The 18,218-nt window shown below is 36.1% G+C and overlaps 4 protein-coding genes across 18 annotated transcripts; 2 read left to right on the top strand and 2 right to left on the bottom strand.

Annotated features, from left to right (window-relative positions):
* Window positions 1-340: 340 nt before the first annotated feature.
* On the bottom strand, window positions 341-5,533 carry LOC113715196 (uncharacterized). 10 transcript variants are annotated; one of them, XM_072069453.1, is made up of 9 exons: window positions 5,460-5,533; window positions 4,133-4,199; window positions 3,931-3,984; window positions 3,649-3,723; window positions 3,323-3,358; window positions 2,902-3,020; window positions 2,288-2,583; window positions 2,081-2,182; window positions 341-661 (listed from the first exon to the last, which is right to left on the bottom strand). In XM_072069453.1, the coding sequence occupies exons 2-6, from the start codon at window positions 4,184-4,186 to the stop codon at window positions 2,922-2,924; spliced, it is 318 nt and encodes a 105-aa protein (XP_071925554.1). In that variant the 5' UTR covers window positions 4,187-4,199; window positions 5,460-5,533; the 3' UTR covers window positions 341-661; window positions 2,081-2,182; window positions 2,288-2,583; window positions 2,902-2,921. The 10 variants fall into 10 exon arrangements, with proteins under 10 accessions (XP_071925554.1, XP_071925552.1, XP_071925555.1 ...); XM_072069451.1 differs by having other exon boundaries at window positions 2,316-2,583; XM_072069454.1 differs by having other exon boundaries at window positions 2,288-2,345.
* Window positions 5,534-5,535: 2 nt separating this feature from the next.
* Window positions 5,536-10,403, bottom strand: LOC140016135 (uncharacterized). 6 transcript variants are annotated; one of them, XR_011822486.1, is made up of 7 exons: window positions 10,257-10,403; window positions 9,408-9,619; window positions 8,762-8,919; window positions 8,619-8,658; window positions 8,481-8,534; window positions 8,353-8,400; window positions 5,536-5,589 (listed from the first exon to the last, which is right to left on the bottom strand). XR_011822486.1 is itself a non-coding variant. In XM_072069448.1 (6 exons), exons 1-5 carry the CDS (start codon window positions 10,291-10,293, stop codon window positions 8,505-8,507), a joined length of 477 nt encoding a protein of 158 aa, XP_071925549.1. In that variant the 5' UTR covers window positions 10,294-10,403; the 3' UTR covers window positions 5,536-5,589; window positions 8,481-8,504. The 6 variants fall into 6 exon arrangements, 4 of the variants coding, with proteins under 4 accessions (XP_071925549.1, XP_071925550.1, XP_071925548.1 ...); XR_011822485.1 differs by having other exon boundaries at window positions 8,353-8,534; XM_072069448.1 differs by lacking the exon at window positions 8,353-8,400.
* Window positions 10,404-11,814: 1,411 nt separating this feature from the next.
* LOC113714190 (toll/interleukin-1 receptor-like protein) lies at window positions 11,815-12,977 on the top strand. The gene is made up of 4 exons (XM_072068830.1): window positions 11,815-12,386; window positions 12,473-12,476; window positions 12,589-12,734; window positions 12,884-12,977. Exons 1-4 carry the CDS (start codon window positions 11,815-11,817, stop codon window positions 12,975-12,977), a joined length of 816 nt encoding a protein of 271 aa, XP_071924931.1.
* A 1,846-nt stretch (window positions 12,978-14,823) lies between these two features.
* Window positions 14,824-18,003, top strand: LOC113714189 (protein FAR1-RELATED SEQUENCE 5-like). Its single transcript, XM_027237984.2, has 3 exons — window positions 14,824-16,948; window positions 17,175-17,240; window positions 17,888-18,003. Exons 1-3 carry the CDS (start codon window positions 14,824-14,826, stop codon window positions 18,001-18,003), a joined length of 2,307 nt encoding a protein of 768 aa, XP_027093785.2.
* Window positions 18,004-18,218: the final 215 nt, after the last annotated feature.

Raw genomic sequence — 18,218 nt, 5'->3', positions numbered from 1 at the left:
CACGATAATATTTATGACCATTTGTAAGAGTTATAGTCGTACTTTCTTCATTTAGCCTTAGATTCGCAAATTCTGGCATATCCTATAAATGTATGAAAAAAAATTGTGATAAGTAAATACACATATGTACAAAAGAAAGAGAGTTAACAAGGTTAGAGAATGCAAAACTATACCAGCTTGTACTTGTACTTTGATAGATAAAATTGATAGAAGCAATTGAATGTAGTCCAGTCATGTTTTAGGAATGGATTCATAGATGAGACAATACGATGGAGAACTGATTCATAGAATCAATCTTAGGAAAGCTGTATCAATCTTAGGAAAGCTGTGTGGTCTCGCCTTACATTAATTTCAACTTTGTTCTCTATATGATTTCTTGATTCTTTACCCCAAAGTCTTTTTCTCCCATCAAGAATGCTTCAGAAATTATATGATCAATACATACCTAGCTATTACAGAATGGCAACAAACTGAAATGGCAACAACCTAGCTATTACAGAATTTCTGTGCTTGAGTCCTCTAACAACTATAACTACATAATACACATTAACTAAAAAACATCCAATGAAACTGCACTCATAATCAAACGACAATGCCTAACATAGGACAGCAGATTCCTTCCTCTTTACTGCTTAGCCACATGAGCAGTCAGTTCAGCATTCTGCAGCAAAAAAACAGAAGCATAATCATAAAATGCATAGGCATAAATAACCAATGAATTCCTAGTCTGCACACACTATTTATTCAGTCAAAAGCATTCAAAATCATTCAAGAAGAATAAGTGTAATCATTCAAAACAGCACTCACACAAGTAACTTATGAAGATGCCTTTATACACAAAGCACCAAAGCAAAAGTAACATCTCGCAGAAAGAACCAAACACAGAAGAACATCATTTACAGGATATAAAACAGCATTTGTCAAAGTCTGAAACAAAAAGAAATCTCTAATACAATTCATCTTGCTTTAGCATTCCAATTGATCACTTTCAGAAAAATGAGCCAAAGTAATAAATTTCCACGAACAATAGAATAAGTTAGTATAACAAAGAAATCATAATCTCAAATTCAGAGGCAAAAAACACAAAAAAAAAAAAAAGAACCCTTGTTTTGACAAATATAACAAGTATGATAAAAAAACTGACAAATGTTGTCATGAAGCGGAAGACATTTCAAATTCAGTTAAGGAAAAATAACTGATACAGCCTTTTTTTATTGTTTCCATCCCACACATCAACATAACCATCACAACCTCAAGTAGCAAATGTACCATAGCTACAAATTAAAATAAGTTTTGAGACAGATTTTGGCAAAAAGCTCAAGGTATTCAATCAATAGATAATTGTAATAGATCCAACTCAATCACTCAATATATCTAGAGTTGATAAATCAAGCACATAGGCTTATAAATCATTCATGGATACATTGACATTATAAATCATTCTCTTTTGTTTGTTCCATTCCAAGTCAATCATTGACATAGCTACCTTAAGAATACATGGATCGGCTCCACTTATCAAGTTCAAAAAAACAGATGTTTCCTAAAGACGCATAGTTATGATGAGAAGCTTGAAGGTCGTGATTGCCTGGGGAATATCTAGAGTTGAAAATTGGAAATCAGGAAAGATAAATTCAGGTTCGATCGCTTATTCGTAAGCTGTTAAAGTTTTGAACTGTCCCCATAATTGATTGTTTTTGCCTTGTTTCTGCAATTATCTCTCATATTTGTTTACAGTAAGCACCATCACATCAAGTAAAGAACACTTCTCTTGCACCCTATATCAATCTGACATGATCCCATCTGGTACTGAGACTACCAAAACCCAAGCTCGTAGCCCAAAGAACCTACAACACTTTGTTCACCATAGCTGAAGACATACTTGGAACTACTAAGGTACCATATACTTTCTTTTTTTTTTTCAGTGCATAGGCAGACACAAACATATAGAGTTATAATAAATCACACACACCTCAAACAAAAGAGAAATGAATTCTTTCATATCTTGATAAACACTTCAAATGTATACTAATCCTATGAACAACCAACTAAAATGACATTGATATGGTATGAAGAGACATACACATCAGCTTGCATGTACACTTCAGAACCAAGATTGATCAATGTCCTCAGACTGGTTACACTATTTTTCTCCAATGTCTCTATATTTCTTTTCCAATCAGAGCTACAAGAAGTTAAGAGAAAAAAAAAGTAAAGAAGCATTGCAGGTCAAAGGGAACTTGTGCAAAGAAGTAGGAGTCAGAGCAATAAAGGTGAATAGTATCAATACCCAAATGCAAGAAAACTTAAAAGGATACAAAACTTTCTGTTGTTCAAATACCTCGTTCCTGCAAAAGAGATACCCAGAATATTAGAAATTTGGCATATAACAGAAATTCTGTCTCCAAATTCGCAACTTAATAGTGAAATATTAAACAGAAAGTAGGTAAGCACTCCAACTCATATAATCCCACTGCTGATGGTAATAAGCTCAATAAAGTGGTAACAGGGGATGGTTCTCCAAATAACAACTGTAAGCGGGTAAGTTCAGTATGAAGCAACCAACGGATTCCCACCCACACCTCCCTGCCTCAAGAAAATAGAAAAGGGAAAAAAGGGCGATTAAAAACAGAAGGAAAAGAAAAAAGAAAGAAAAGGAAATGAATATTGGCAATATGGGAGTCAAATGAAGCAAAGTCTAATCTATTTATACACAAAAAAAGGATCACTCTCTTCCAGTTTCAGATCGTTAGTTTTCACTACTACAGGAAGTTCAGCTACCGCCCGCTAGAAGCAAAAAAAAAAAAAATTAAAGACATCGAGTGAGAGAATTGGGCTCCAAAACACCCTTCCGTACAATGATACAAAGATGGAAAAAGGACAAAAGAAAATGAAGAAATTTACAGGTAATAACCAGAAATTAGCTAATTCAAAGTCCTCCCAAGCTGTTCAATATATTTCTTATCTGCATTGGCTAGGCGATCTTGAAACTGCGCCCACTCACTTCTGCACCTCTCTCTTACCTACCAAATTAGATAGAAAAGAATTCAAGCTAGTTACTTGACGTTTGGACAAATCTAATGAAATTTAGTTCAATGCAAAATCATGCAATTCAAACAGAGTGCAGATATAAGACCTATGAATCCTAATTTAAACATGATTGTTAGAATGTAGGTGATATAGAATAACTCAGATTACCATAAAATTGGATGAAGAAGCTTTCAGAGTTGACTTTTGCAAAAAAACGAAGGACAAAGAAAAGGCCTCAATAAAAAAATATACAAAAAGGTTGAAATGGAAACCGAACAAGTAACAGCTTACATACCCCTTGCCAAGGAGCTTTTCCATTTTCAGATTGACCCTGGAATCAATGAAGCTGAAGCTGTTAGCATCATTATCAACAAAACAAATCTAAATGAGGGGAGACCAGATCAAGGGACAAGTAGGATAATTGACGTGGAAGAAAAAAATGTAAATAAGGGGGTTGCTGCTAAAAAGTTGCTTATATTATAAATGAAGAACCATTTGCTCAAAAATGGAAATTAAAGTTGAACAGAACAACATTTGCAAACAACTAAACTTCATTATTTTAATCACCTCTAGGAAAAGGAAAAGCAAGTCCCGATGGTTGTAATAAAGTAGTTAACTGACCTGACTTCCCAGAGAAGGAATAACTTGATGAACTATCCACTGAGAGTCAACCACATCAATTTTCTCATGTGCAGGCTACACAGGCAAAATACACTTACAATAAAACTGATAATACGCAGACATCCATTTGAAATAAATACATGTTTTCCAATTTTATCTGTTTTACATGCCACTGTCCCGCAGATCTCTCGTTCCAACAGGAATATGAAAAGCAGGTAGACAAGCCTTCTTTTCTAAATCTTTCAAATAATACTGTGATAAGAAACAAATAAAACCACTGACCTCCACACATCTCCTTAGCGCAAAATCCAATCCCCAACCATGCACCAAATCATTCTAGAAATGTTATTGAAAGTAAAAAATCAGTGTAAGCTCTCAGCTGGAAAGAACCAAGGCTAATGAGAGCAGCTGAAAGCAAAAATAGTTGGAGGTACAACAAGGCTTAAAACATACGTATACAAATGACAAAGTTAGAGAAGGGAACCTGAATCATATGCCAAACACATCGCCAAGCATCCCGCGAGAAAACAGGAGCCATAATTTCCACAAAGCTGAATTCAAAAAGGAAAAACACAAGGAAAATAAGTTGAAGGTAAATGTTGAAGCCACCCCAATCTTTTATACTTTTCTTAACTATATATCTCCATTTTAAGGGCCTGAGCATAAATCATGGGTCATAACTCAACCTACAAACACTACCATAAAATCAATTTTTTCAACAATAAGACGTGCTATTGCTATGAGATGTCTTGTGGCTAAGCTCTTCTATTTGGCAATGGTCAACCTGATGAAGAAATATGACCATCAGAGAAAGCGAGCTTCTTGTTTCTGGCAATTTCAAACTTCCAAGCCATGTAAATAAACAATAGTTTCCCAAGACAACATTTTTGTTGTTTTTCAGTTTAATATTATTATTTTCTTGGGTTAAAGAGATTGACCTTCGGAAAACCAAACAATCAATCTCTGGAAAATTTAAATCTTTGGAAAACCAAACAATCACTCGGAAGAGAAAAAACAAATCCTTTTCAGGTTTGGATTATAAGAAAATAAAAACAAGAAAAACAAACTGCATGGCTCCCAAATTGCCACTCAGTCAATCAAAAGAACAATGTATCAGTTCAAAACTGCAAAATTCAATCTATTATGATAAGTGAACCCTGCTCAATTACAATACAATCTCATCTCATACTACTTGGGATCAGTAACTTGCTACCATCTTCTTTCCCGCAGGTGTCTCTAATACCAGAAAATAATGTTTCTTCCATATCTCTCCTTTTTGAATGCAAAGAATTAGCATAAAAGTCCTTAAAAAGTTATTCATAAAGAGGTTAACATATTTAGTTAACTCTACACTCATGACTGTAAGCGTTGGCAGATTTATTAGGTTTCAGATACTAAATGATCCTCAGATATCCATCAAATATAGAAGAGATAAAAATTCAGACAAAGCCAGCAATTCTAAAGCCCAAACTGCTAGCCGAAAAATCGTGGAATTTTACACAAATTATACCAAAACCTCCAATTCTCTTAGCTAAATATAATAAATTACCAAAATTTACGAAACCCACAATGGGTATCAGGGCAAAATAATTCCAAAGGTCGTTTTTTTTCTTGAAGTGGTTCGATTATTAAAGAGGGGAAACAACAAAAGAGAACAAGATTTCCTAATGTTGTGCACCAATTAAGGACGATACACTACTACTCCGTTGAAATGTAGATAGAAATTCAGATTAATTGAAACAAAAGAAAAAAGAGCGAGAGAGAGAGAGATTGAGATATTGAGAGAAGGAAGAAAGTTGAAGAAAATATACCTCCGGTTGCGAGGTTATTCTCGGTCCGAAGAACCGCTGCATCTTGGACGCCGTCGTACCTTCTCTTCTGTCTATCTCCCTGAGATTAGCTTTCCTTTTTCAGTTCAGAAACTTCTACTGCGGATTCCGTCTGTAAGTAGTAGAGAGCTACATTAGAAGATGTGGCTGGAATTTGATGAGGGGGAGGAGAGGGAAAGACAAGTAAAGAGGGGCAGCCAAACAAACGGCTTCCAGAGTCCAAATCCCAGCTACCAAAGAAATCACAAACCAGTCTCCTAAAAGCAATGAAAAAAATGCTTGCACAACAAAACACAAGAACCATTAGCATCAAACAAGTTTTTACAGAGGAGGAGAAAAACATGAGTACAGAGCAAATCTAATGTAGCAAGACAAAATATATATTCCACGGTGATCAAGGTAGAGGAGACAGAGCTTCTGAGAGCAAGGTGAGGCGAAGAGAGAAGACGAGAAGAGAAAGCGGCGGCAGCGGAGGAAATTTAAGGAAACCCTAGAGACGAAGTATATGTAGACGTCTGGTGGGAGATGAGGCACTTGTGATACTGGGTGTCGGAGAGGGAGATGATGTGGCGGCGGCGGAGGAGGAAACGGAGAGAGTCTGAGGGGAAAAAATAGAGAGAGGAGAGAGGAAGAGAAAGGAACGGGGAAAAAAAGGAAAAAAAGAATGCTGGGTGTCGGAGAGGGAGATAATGTGGCGGCGGAGGAGGACGGAACGGAGAGAGTGAGGGAAAAATACAGACAGGAGGGAGGAAGAGGAAGGAACCGGAAAAAAAAAAGAGAAGAGAAAAGGGAGAAGAGAAGAGAGGCGGCGTTTTTTAGTCTAACCTAGGTCTCGCGCAGGAAGGCAGGAGGAAAGAAGCGGCCGAGAGATTCTTGTGTTTTATGCGGCTAACCCTAAGCCGAGAAAGAAAATGGACACACGAAGCGCATCGCGCGAAAAAGATGGGGTGATCCACGTGCGCAACACGTGAGAGGACGACGAAAATTCTGGCTGAATGGCGTTCGCACTTTATCTACTTATGTTGAAAAATTTCTCTTTGTAATTATGAGTTCTCAGTTTTTACCCCATACACACTTCCATATTTCCCCAATTTCATATTATCCCATCTTTAAATTGTAACATCCAAGAGAGTCTCAAATTGTATTTGCATTACTGTCGCGGAATGCTTTTCAATCACCCTTGGAGGCCACCATTACAGGATTTTCAAATTTACACGAAACCTTATCAGGAAACCAAATTCAGAAGCACATTCTTCTTCCCCGGGCCCCGGAAACAACTGATTGGAGGATGATTTCACACACACACACACAAAACTACACACACACACACACACTCTCTCTCTCTCTCTCTCTCTCTCACACACACACACACCTCGCAGAATTCTGAACACTCGTTTTTTTTTGCGGGATTCTGGGTGAAAGTCATCATCGATGCAAATTGACCAAATCAAGCGAGCCTGATCCGGCCAATTTGGCGAGCATACCATAAACAAGAAGAATGCGTGTCCTTTTTTTTTCTTTTTAACCATAGTATTTTATTTTGCCTGCATCAGAATTCAGACCCTGGAATATCAAAAAACTGACCCGGCAAATTATGGAAACCTGGTGGAACCAACTAGCTACGACTGCATTAGACCACTAATCCCCTGCTGAGCAACGTTAGCAAGCACATGATTTTTAAGAGCACAAGCAATTATTTCTGTAATTTTCTCTACAATGAGAACCATGGACATCATCTTACATCACAAAAGTTGCTCCTCCATTCGTCTGACTCCACAACATGAACAAAAGCGCAAGGAATGGAGTGAGAAACGGGAAAACATATTGCAAGTGCATGCTTTAAATTATCAGTTGTTATTCGCTATGGCCAGTACAAGAGTAAACCTCAACTATTTTCATGACAAATACAGGCCTCTTGCAAGGAGCAGACAATCAAATCCTGCTCTACTGAAGCCAAACCAAGATTTGACTGCAAGCCTATAAAACATACGTATAATTAAAAAGTTCCAAAAATCTTTCCCATTTGCCAAAACAAACAGAATGGTAATTTTACTTTTACAAGCCCCAAAACAACCAAAAGCAATGAAGCTTCTTATACAGCATGCAGCTACACAATCAAACGACGAGATAGATATCACAGATTCCCAAGACCAAATCAGAATGAAAACGTAAAGCAGTTACCAAGAAACAGAATCCTTGTAAACCAACTGATCTCGACATGTTGCACACATGAACAAATGCATACTGAACAATCTAATTGTACATGATAGGAATAATGCTCGTCTGCTCAACTCTGCTCTTTTCCCATACTTGAAAATAATACATTAATTTCTGGAGTGATTCAGCCAAAAAATAGTACCTTGGATTTCCAGTTAATGCAACAGATCACAAGTTCTACAGAGAATGAACTTATCAGGTACGCCATATGGTACCTGACACTCATCCCCAGCTTTACACTTGAAAAGGAATTTGCGCGTGCTTGTTCCACAAAAGTTGCTCCATTAAGGAGAATCACTAAATGAGATGAAAAATCTTTTCCAAATCTAAAGGGCATATCTCCAGAGTAATATAATCAGACTTTTAAAAAAAAATGTCATATATGTTAAGCTATCATACAGGATAACAGCAAATTATAGTTCAGAAATAAAAAAGAATAAAACAGAAGAGAATAAGTCATCCATTGAATGATTACAACTGATTATCACTACTAGGATCTCCAATTTCAAAGTACAAACATAGAAATGACCTCGTTGCTACAACAACATAAAGTTCCAAGAAATTCAGGTTTCACAAGTGCAAAAGCTAAACCACAAACACCATAGATGCAGATACACACAAATGCTAAAACCATAAACATGAGCTATACATATACAACCTTCTACTTTGCTACCCGAATTATCATAGCTGCAACATTGCTTCATACCTGAAAAGTTATAGTTGGTATCCACCTATCTTATAAATCAATACGAGGCATAATAACTGGTAGAATCACGTGTATCATACCGGCCCAACCTAGAGCGATTAATATTATCCAATGCTGCCCCAAACACTCTTCAACTGTAATCATAATTGTTGCTGTTATAATGTGATCTATATCCATTAGAATGCTCATAATCATTGTTGTCATAATTGGATCTATACCCATTTGGCTGGTTTACAGACACACCAGGAGTGACACGCACTGAATAAGAAAGCAAATTTTGTTAAACACAAAAACAGAAGAAGTTGTAAATATTAAATACGAGGGTTTCTAAACGCAATGATGTCTTGAAAGTATGCATCACCTTGTGAATAGTTTACTTGGTGATCTTGAAACCTGTATGATGTTGATAACCTCATGGAATCTGGAGCCCGTTTCGTTATACGCTACAGGGTGAGGCCTCGGTTTGTGAGAGGAACTTACCGTAGGCAAGTTCATTGAGGGCTTGTCTTGCCCAGAAATCTGTTTTCAATGTCCAAATATTACTATACTTTCTATGCAAGCTGGAAAAATCATGCCTCCTCAATACAATTTACAAATGTCAGCCTACACCAGTTGTGTAAGGGTCCATAAGCTAATTCAGTTGTTGCCTCTTCAAGAGAAGATGTAAGCGGAAGCTCCACAAACCCCTCCTCAGGAGGAGCAACAAATTTAACCGTCTCATGGAGTCCCACAGAGAAACCAGTCGCAGGCTGACTTGGAGGCCAATGTTGAAGAGTTAAAACAAAACAAAACAAAAACGAGAGAGAGAGAGAGAGAGAGAGAGAGAGAGAGAGAGAGAGAGAGAACAAATAGCAGTACCATATGAAATGTAGCAAAAAGTTACCACATCATACAGCAAATTGAGTCAAACATAAGACCCAAACTTGGGAAAAAAAACAAAAAAAGATGGAGTAATATAGTGTATAAAATAAAACTTACAAGATGAATCACAAAGAACAAAGACATACCGCAAATTTCAATGTTCTTTTGTAAAGGGTTACAAGGCCAGAAAAAAGCTTGACAGCATAGTCTGCTACCTCTTCTGTTTCATATTGTGCAAATGCAAAACCTTTCGGCTTCTCAGTTTCTTTATCCCGAGGAATGTACAAGTCCACCACCCGACCAGCTTGAATCAGGATGTCATACAGTACCCTATCGCTTACCCTCTCATCTAGATTGCCTGCAACAGGCATAACCAAAAGGCATTAGATACATCCAAATTTGAGTAACCTACCATGACAAATGCGGTCTGTCAAGATAACCTAAATCACTGTGCATTTCCATTGTCCGATTACGTACGAGTTCTATATAACCAGAACTCAAGTACAATGATGTCTATTCTTTTAAATCTTAACAACAAACACTGGCTCATTTTCGGCGAAAATAAATTTTACAGCTCATAACGCAATAGATAAATTTTTAAGCACCATACAACATCATCATTATAATTTATGGCTATATTGAAAAGGCTGAAACCCTAGCAAATTCTAACACGAGACGTAATAGCCAAAAAGGAAAAAAAGACAATCAACAATCATACTTTTGCCCCAAAATCAGCTTAATCAGAATGTCAAATGAGAAGCCCACGACACGACAAATCGCAAGTCGGGGAAAGGAAAGGCAAAAAAGCCCTAATCCTATGGATAAGCAGGAAGGAGTAGAAAACCAAAAAGCCTTTCATGTTAACCTAGGGCAAAAGGAAACAGAATTACTTAATCCACCATTACTCAACACGCTAAAATAGAATTCTGTGAAGTTCAGGGAAAAAGAAGAAAAACAGAAAAGGCATCCACAGAACCAGAAGAAAAGAAGCTTACCGACGTAAACCGTGCAATTGGGATTCTCAGCCGCCATGAGCGATTAATTGATTTCTGGATGTTGTTAGAGCAAGTTGCCAGAACCCTAATTCTTTTAAGGACGGCAGGTACCAGGTTTATTTTCGAGATCCTTTCGGATTACTATTATATTTAGGATTAATCACATTTTATCCCCTTAAAAAATATCTCATCTCTCAGTTTACCCCATAACATTTAATTTTGCTCACTTAACCCCTTTAGGACAAAATTGCCCTTGCATTATTTTGACTTTTCATTTACCTTGTTTTCCTTTCTTTTATTTCTTTTTCTCTTTCTTCTTTATTTAATTATTCCTCTTTTCCATAAAAATCTTCACCTTAATGATTGAAATTAAAAAAGATGAATTGCAGAGATCTATCTTCTCCTTAAATGATTAAAAAATATTCAAATCACTTTTCTAAAATATAATTTTTTTTAGCCTTTCAATTCTTTTAATTTTGGATTTTCCTCTTTCCTTTCTAGTTTCTCATTTTATTCTCAAGAAAATATCATAAGATGAAATTGTTTTTCTTTCTTTTATTTCTTTTTCTCTTTCTTCTCTCTTTCATCCTTCCCAATAGAAATTTCATTTCAACGAAAATTTTTGTTTTGAGTTTGTAATTGCATATTTCTGGGTGAAGGTTTAAAATGTATCAAAAACTAATTTTGATTTTTTGTATGATGCCACGTGTCACAAATTTCAATTGATGATTATTAATCGGATCACAATTTCATTTTAAGATATTTTCTTGGGGATAAAATGAGAAACAATAAAGGAAAGAGGAAAATGCAAAATGTATATCCCAATGGCATGGTGTGTGGTTGACAATGGATCACAAGCAATTTATTTGTTGCATAAGGAAAAATTTTTATTCATATATACAATTTCCTAAGATTTTTTTATTAAAGCTAAACAATGGAATGAATTTTTCAATTTTCTATAAGAAAGAATATGTGGTTAGAATTTGTAAAGTAAAGGTAGAGGAAAGAAAGATAATATTCCAAAGTTGGAAAATATTTTGATATGTTAAACAAACACCAGAAAATGAAGTTAGGAAATATTTTCAATAGGCTAACTAAACACCTGAAAATGATAAAAAAGAAATGATTTTCCTGGAAAAGCACTTCCATGAAAAATATTTTCCCAAAGAAAACATTTTACTCCCAATCAAACGGACCCCTAAATGGTAAATACAACCAATTGTGCGCGTCATCTTAGCAAAGCCAAAGGCGGAGTGGGTTGATTCTTCTTAATATATATACTTGCATAGAGGGCCCCTTAGCCGCTGCTCAGCTTGTTGAATGCACCTGAGTGGCAGTTTCCGTCGTCTTTCTTCGCTGACGTGTACTACTAGTATTATGCTACCTTTTCTTGTTCCTGTTCTCCAGCCGTTAGAAGGGAAGGAAGTTATGTATTGACTAATAAATTGAGGATACTGATCAGTAAATTGGCTTTCGGGCAAAGAGATTATCGAAGGAATATTCCTGCTGCACTCTTATTAGTATCAATAGTTTGTTATTCATTTAGACCTGACAGACCATGGATGCAGTAAACGATAGAGAGAGCGAGAATGCACTGGTGGTCTCTAGTGCCTCAAATCATCATGATAATAGCTGGATTGACATCTCATCATCATCGTCTTCTTCTTCAACCCCAACATGGACCTACGACGTCTTTCTAAGTTTCAGAGGCGAAGATACTCGCAGAACTTTTGTCGCCCATCTCTTCCGAACCCTTTGCAGTAAAGGCATCTATACTTACAAAGATGATCAGAGATTGGAGAAGGGCAAGTCGATTTCACTCGAACTCTTGCAAGCAATCCAAGAATCGTTGTTTTCAATCGTAATATTCTCCAAGGGCTATGCATCCTCGACGTGGTGCTTGGAGGAACTTGTAAAGATCACCGAATGTCACGAGACCATTGGACAATCTGTGTTGCCAATATTCTACGACATCGATCCGTCAGACGTACGCAAGCAGAGGAATAGCTTCGCCGATGCATTTGCGAAACACGACAGAGACCATAGCCCGGAGAAGGTACAGAAGTGGAAGGAAGCTTTGTCTCAAGCAGCCGGTATATCAGGCTGGCACTCTTGTAATTTCGCAGATGAGTAAGTACTACTAGCTAGCTTCATGGTTGCCCTTACTTTCTGGTTTCAGCTTGTTATAGATTGAGAAAAATGATTTTGTAGTGAAGGACAGTTCTTAGACAAAATAACTAATACTTAATGTCGTGCTTGGACATTTTGATCAATCAACAGCGATGAGTTCATCGAGAAATTTGTTCAAGACCTGCATAGTCAGTTGCACTAGTTTGAACTACCACCTGGCGAACACGATCTGGTGGGAGTACGATCTCATATGAAGGAAGTCATTTCGTTGATGGATTTGAGAAGTCCCGAAGTCCGCAGGGTGGGAATCCACGGGAAGGCGGGAATAGGCAAGACAACCATCATCTTGTTTTCTGGATGATGTTGGCCAAATTTCCAAGAAACACGGATTATTTACAAGAAATCCTCCTCTCCGAGATGCTCAAGCTAAGAAACGTCAAGATAAGAAGCACGAGCGAAGGGCTAAGTATGATGGCACGCCGGTTTCGACACCTAAGGACCCTAATCGTTCTTGATGCTGTGGACCATGCAAACCAGTTGGAGGCCTTGGCAGGAAAACGCAACTGGTTTGGCACTTGGGATCCTCGGTGACATATTTTGAGTGCCAAACCAGTGCCACCTCTAATATTACGCCAAGTGTCCTGCTATTATTTGTATTTTAATTTTTTAATAATTCAAATTGGTTTGGTTTAACACAAATTTCCTCGGTCCTCTAAGACTTTGAACCAAATTAACCAACCGGTCTAGACCCATTACCAATACTTTCATCCAGCAACCACTCAAGATCGGATTGGCATGGGAAAAAGAAAAAGATAACCCTAAACAATTGCCTCCAAAGTCCAAGCCTTTTCATCGGCAGTGAAGCTTAGAACAATCAACCGTAGCCTAATAAGCGCAAAATAGCAGCCGCCGACTATTGAAGCAAACTGACTACAAAGATTCAGGAAGTACTCAATCAGTAACGCCCAACCAGTGCTAGCTTTCTCCAGCAAAGAACAAACCAAAACGTTTCACATCATTCAGGTAATTATCCAACCTTGCATCCGGTTTAAGTCTTGAGTTTTTTCAGATTTGATTTATTAAATCAACATCACTATTTGCTCCATCATCTTGATTTCGATTTTCAATTTTTTTTAATATTAAGAAAGTTAGGAAATAGACAACAACTCGTAAGTATTTTAACAACTCATAAGCAATATCACCCTACCTTATGTTATGCAATTTTATATCTTCATTTTCAATTTCCATTAAAGTGAAATTTACATTGAATTGTGAGTTTGGAAAGATTAAATATTAATTGAGTGGTCAAATTGACTACTTACACGCTAATTGTAATATACCTGGAAAATAAGTTACTTTGTGGGATTAAAAAATTATTTATTATTTCAAGAATTGTTATAAATTTTACTAATGTACCAAATTAAAAAAAAAAGATACAAGAAGTAACAATAGCTTTTCTGACTAGTTGCAAGTAGTAGTAGTGAACAAGTAGAATTGGAAATTCAACTACTTTAATAAATTATTGAACGAAAAAATTTGCTTACATTTTTTCCTTATTGTATTGCAATTAACTTGCATGAAATTATTTTGTTAATTTAGGGTTAATTCAGTTAGGTTTCAGTAAGAAGACTTGTTGAGATTCAAAATAGTAAAATACATCTGGACCTGGTTCCTCTTTTGACCCTATTCTTTGGCGGTGTTTGAGGTTTTAGTCCTTACCATGGGATTAATTTTTTCACCAAATTTAAAACCCGTGGTTCCTTAATCATGCAAGCTGTGTGTGGAATCATTCTACCAGCCTAGGACGAGTTATTTGATGATTCAATTCAACTTTAGCAATTTTCTTATGTTATCAGCTAATTGTTATTGTTCACTCCTCGGAACAGGTCAGGTTGGTGCTATTCAATTGGGCATCAGCCGGTCACTGCAAAACTGGGCACCACATTTACGTCCTCGTTTGAGAGAAGGTACATTTCCTTGGAGTAATGTTATCTTTATTAATTGGTTTCTTCACCTTGCTGCTTCTTCCACCTTACAATAGGGAAAGACTAGATTTTTGTTTCTTTCTTCACCAAATCTGAATTTCTTTAAGGAGTACAATCATGCATGTATTGATCTTGAAAACATGATGATTAAATCAAAAGTAATCTATTATTTTGTTTGTATAGTTGTACGTCAAATGTGTGTTCTATTGTGACTTGAAACATTGCTTTCTTGCATTTCACGTTTCGTTATATGTCAAATTTGGAGCTTTTGACCTTAGTTGTCATTTTTAGGTGGTTTAGTTGAAAGGAAAATTTAGGTGGTTTAGTTGTCAAATTTGGAGCTTTTGTTGAAAGGAAAAAGCCCGGAAAATACTCAACAAAAAAGAGCTTCCAGTGGGTCAAGCGTTAGAGCAAGTCTTGCCTGCGTCACGACTCTTGAAAGGTTGCAGGATATGGATGCTAAGGCTTCTATAGAAACTGAGGTATCATCCTGTCGCAGATTGGATTTTGACAAGGTAGATCAAATTACCAATGATGAGGTTTCCACTCCACCAGTTTTAAATGTGATAAAGGATATAAATAAAATTCATACATTGATTCCTTTTGAACTAATTCCGAAGATGGGCATGGAATTTGAGAGTGAAGAAGATGCTTATAATTTTTACTTAGCATATGCAAAGGAAGTTGGTTTTGGAATCAAAAGAAGTAGCTTCCACAAAGATAGTAATGGTAAGCTCATGGATAGGGTATTTTGTTGTAGTGCTGAAGGAAAACGAGGAAAGGATAAAAGAGATCTCAATGTAAGAGCCCCTCGTCCTGAAACACGATTTAATTGTTCGGCGAAGATGAAGGTTAACAGTAGACAAACTGGTAAGTTTCGTATATGTCAGTTGATCATTGAGCATAATCACTATCTTTCAAGTCCCAACAAAAGTCATTTACACAGATCACATAGAAAGATAAATTCTATTCATGCAGCTGAAATTGATATGGCATACCGTGTGGGTATAGCACCAAAAGTTTCTCATGAACTTATGGCACTACAAGTAGGAGGACGGGTGAACTTAGGTTTCATTCCTGAGGATTATAAGAATTATTTACGTTCTAAACGAACAATACAAATGGAAGTTGGAGATACAGGAGGCGTACTTGAATATTTGCAAAAAATGCAATTAGAGGATCCTAATTTCTTCAATGCAATTCAAGTGGATCAGGATGCTTTGATTACAAATATTTTTTGGACTGACGGATTAATGAGGGCAGATTATGCAAGTTTTGGAGATGTTGTTTGTTTTGACACGACGTATAGAAAGAATAATGAAGGCCGTCCATTTGCATTATTTGTTGGAGTGAATAATCATAAACAGACTGCAATATTTGGGGCTGCTTTATTATATGATGAAACTGCTTCAACATTTGAGTGGTTGTTTGACACTTTTGCGAGGGCAATGTCAGGAAAAAAACCAAATACTATACTTACGGATCAGGACGCAGCAATGGCTAAAGGACTAATTTCTACATGGCCTGAAACACGTCACCGTCTTTGCATATGGCATATATTTCAAAATGCAGCTATTCATCTCAGTCATGTGTTCGAAAGTTTTAAACAATTTGCGAATGATTTCAGTAAATGTGTATATGATTTTGATGAAGAAGAAGACTTTATATCTGAATGGAATACTATGTTGAAGAAGTATGGTCTTGAAGACAATGATTGGTTAAAACGTATGTTTGAGATTAAAGAAAAATGGGCATTGGTGTATGGAAGGGAAACATTTTGTGCAGATATGACAACAACTCAAAGGAGCGAAAGCATGAATAGTGTGATAAAAAGGTATGTAACCTACAAGAATAAATTTCATGAGTTTTTCAATCATTTCGAGAGGTTAGTTCATGATCGTAGATATAAAGAACTTAAAGCTGACTTTAGAGCATATATGAGTACTCCAGTACTACCATTCGATGTTGATGTTTTGAAACAAGCTGCAAGTGTTTATACTCCTGAAGTATTCAAATGGTTTGAAATTGAGTGGGGTAAATCTTATGATTGTGGTATAATCACCTACAGTGAGGTTGGAACAGTGACAGAATATAAGATCACTCCTAAAGGCAGAAAAAACTATCATATGGTTAGATTTGATTCAATAGGTGATCAGATTTCATGTAGTTGCAAGAAGTTTGAATTCTATGGGATTTTATGCTCTCATTCTCTGAAAGTTCTTAATATAAGAAATATCATGAAGATCCCTAGTCAATACATAATAAAGAGTTGGACCAATAAAGCAAAAGCTGGATATGTTGAAGACCACAATTGTTGCAATATCAATAATGATTTGGATCCGAAAGTGCTTTTTACGAAGCGTTACAGAGATTTGTGTAGACTATATACTCAATTGGTCACAAAAGCTGCTCAAGCAGAAGAAACTTATAAAATAGCTAAAGAAGGCCTTTTGAAAATATTGGATTTGGTTGATGCAAGGTTACATCAAGAGGGGTCGAGCAATGAGATGTCAAATGCAACAAAAGTTTCCAACCCCACAAATAACACTACTAATGCAAGTGGTATCAATATCAAGGGTATTAAAAAAAAGATGAAGACTATATCAGGCAATACATTGAAGAGTAGTCTAGAAAAGGCTACTAAGAGAAGAAGATCAACCAAAAAAAGTTTGCAAAATAGTATAACTATGGAGTTACCAGCGTCATCACATAATGAGGTTTTATTACATTATAATTTTACTATATTTGTAATTCAATATTTTCTTATATTATGCATCCAATCTTTGTTTTTTCTTTTCATTAGCCTATAGGAGATACTATAAATATTGTATCTACGAGGTGCAGTATGCAACAACATGGATTACAAGAGGTAATGATTCGACATTATATGTAAACTAACAATTAAGTATTATTTACTGTCAAACTATTTATAAATGTGTTTATTTATTTTTATTTTTAGGCAAATACAAATGAGGGGAGCATGGTAGAATCTTTACGGTATCAACAAGAAACTTTTATCCAACCATGTTATTCTATGCCAGTAAGTATGATAGAGCCTTTGCAATCTCAACAAAGCAACTTTGTGCAACCATATCATCCTACACCGGTAATTTTTTAGTTTCTTATTTGCATAAAATCATTTTATAAACATTTTATGTTTTGGTTTACACTAAAGTTCATGAATATTTTTCACTTTTGTGGTTGATACTTTGTGAATTTGGATGTTAATCAACAAAATTATGGCCAGCTATGCACTTTCAGTTCCATGAACATGACCGGCTTGCTCAAGGTAAATTATTACAGTTGTGATCATGAATAATTACTTCTTTAAGAAAGGATTGTTTATTGTCTTTTTGCATTTCATCCATTTATTTATGTGTTCAATTTTTTGGTGATATAATTCTAACCATAGGCACAAGAATTACATTGTTTCGAAGGAGCGAAAATAAATCAATTCGAGTTGAATGACAACTCTTGCACTATGGGACAACAAGTTGGAGTTGATTGCAATGATAGGTGTGGTTGTCCAGTTCCATGCATCAATGATATTTCGTGCAAGTGTTCAAGTGGACAAAAGACCTGAAAATTTGACAGAAATTGACAATGGAACTTTTCGTGCTTCCCAAAATTAATGCACATTCTTCTATGTAGAATATATGTTTCAATTGACACTAGTACTGAGTTTTTAGATCAAGAATATATGTTTCAATTGACACTAGTACTGAGTTTTTAGATCTTTCATTTGAACACTTTGTTACCATTCCAAAATTCAATAAGACATTTGGATACTGTGGAATGTGAAGAGGCTTGGAAACATAATTGACTTAGATGCTATGCTCTGACAAAG

This window comes from Coffea arabica, chromosome 10c, assembly GCF_036785885.1.
Source record: "Coffea arabica cultivar ET-39 chromosome 10c, Coffea Arabica ET-39 HiFi, whole genome shotgun sequence".
In the NCBI taxonomy this organism is placed as follows: domain Eukaryota; kingdom Viridiplantae; phylum Streptophyta; class Magnoliopsida; order Gentianales; family Rubiaceae; genus Coffea; species Coffea arabica.
This window is presented reverse-complemented; position numbering and strand designations above follow the sequence as displayed.

Excerpts from the sequence above, each read along its gene's own strand:
- LOC113715196 (XM_072069453.1), bottom strand. The coding sequence starts at position 4,186 with ATGGCTCCTGTTTTCTCGCGGGATGCTTGGCGATGTGTTTGGCATATG. Across the intron at positions 3,985-4,132 it reads GTGTTTGGCATATGATTCAG|AATGATTTGGTGCATGGTTG; the intron begins GTTCCCTTCTCT and ends TAACATTTCTAG. Across the intron at positions 3,359-3,648 it reads TTCCTTCTCTGGGAAGTCAG|GGTCAATCTGAAAATGGAAA; the intron begins GTCAGTTAACTA and ends CATTGATTCCAG.
- LOC140016135 (XM_072069448.1), bottom strand. The coding sequence starts at position 10,293 with ATGGCGGCTGAGAATCCCAATTGCACGGTTTACGTCG. Across the intron at positions 8,920-9,407 it reads AAAGAACATTGAAATTTGCG|ATTTCTGGGCAAGACAAGCC; the intron begins GTATGTCTTTGT and ends CATTGAAAACAG. Across the intron at positions 8,659-8,761 it reads CCAAGTAAACTATTCACAAG|TGCGTGTCACTCCTGGTGTG; the intron begins GTGATGCATACT and ends TTTCTTATTCAG.
- LOC113714190 (XM_072068830.1), top strand. The coding sequence starts at position 11,815 with ATGGATGCAGTAAACGATAGAGAGAGCGAGAATGCACTGGTGGTCTCT. Across the intron at positions 12,735-12,883 it reads GGCAAGACAACCATCATCTT|GACCCTAATCGTTCTTGATG; the intron begins GTTTTCTGGATG and ends TCGACACCTAAG.
- LOC113714189 (XM_027237984.2), top strand. The coding sequence starts at position 14,824 with ATGGATGCTAAGGCTTCTATAGAAACTGAGGTATCATCCTGTCGCAGA. Across the intron at positions 16,949-17,174 it reads AAGTGGTATCAATATCAAGG|CCTATAGGAGATACTATAAA; the intron begins GTATTAAAAAAA and ends TCTTTTCATTAG. Across the intron at positions 17,241-17,887 it reads AACAACATGGATTACAAGAG|GTGTGGTTGTCCAGTTCCAT; the intron begins GTAATGATTCGA and ends TTGCAATGATAG.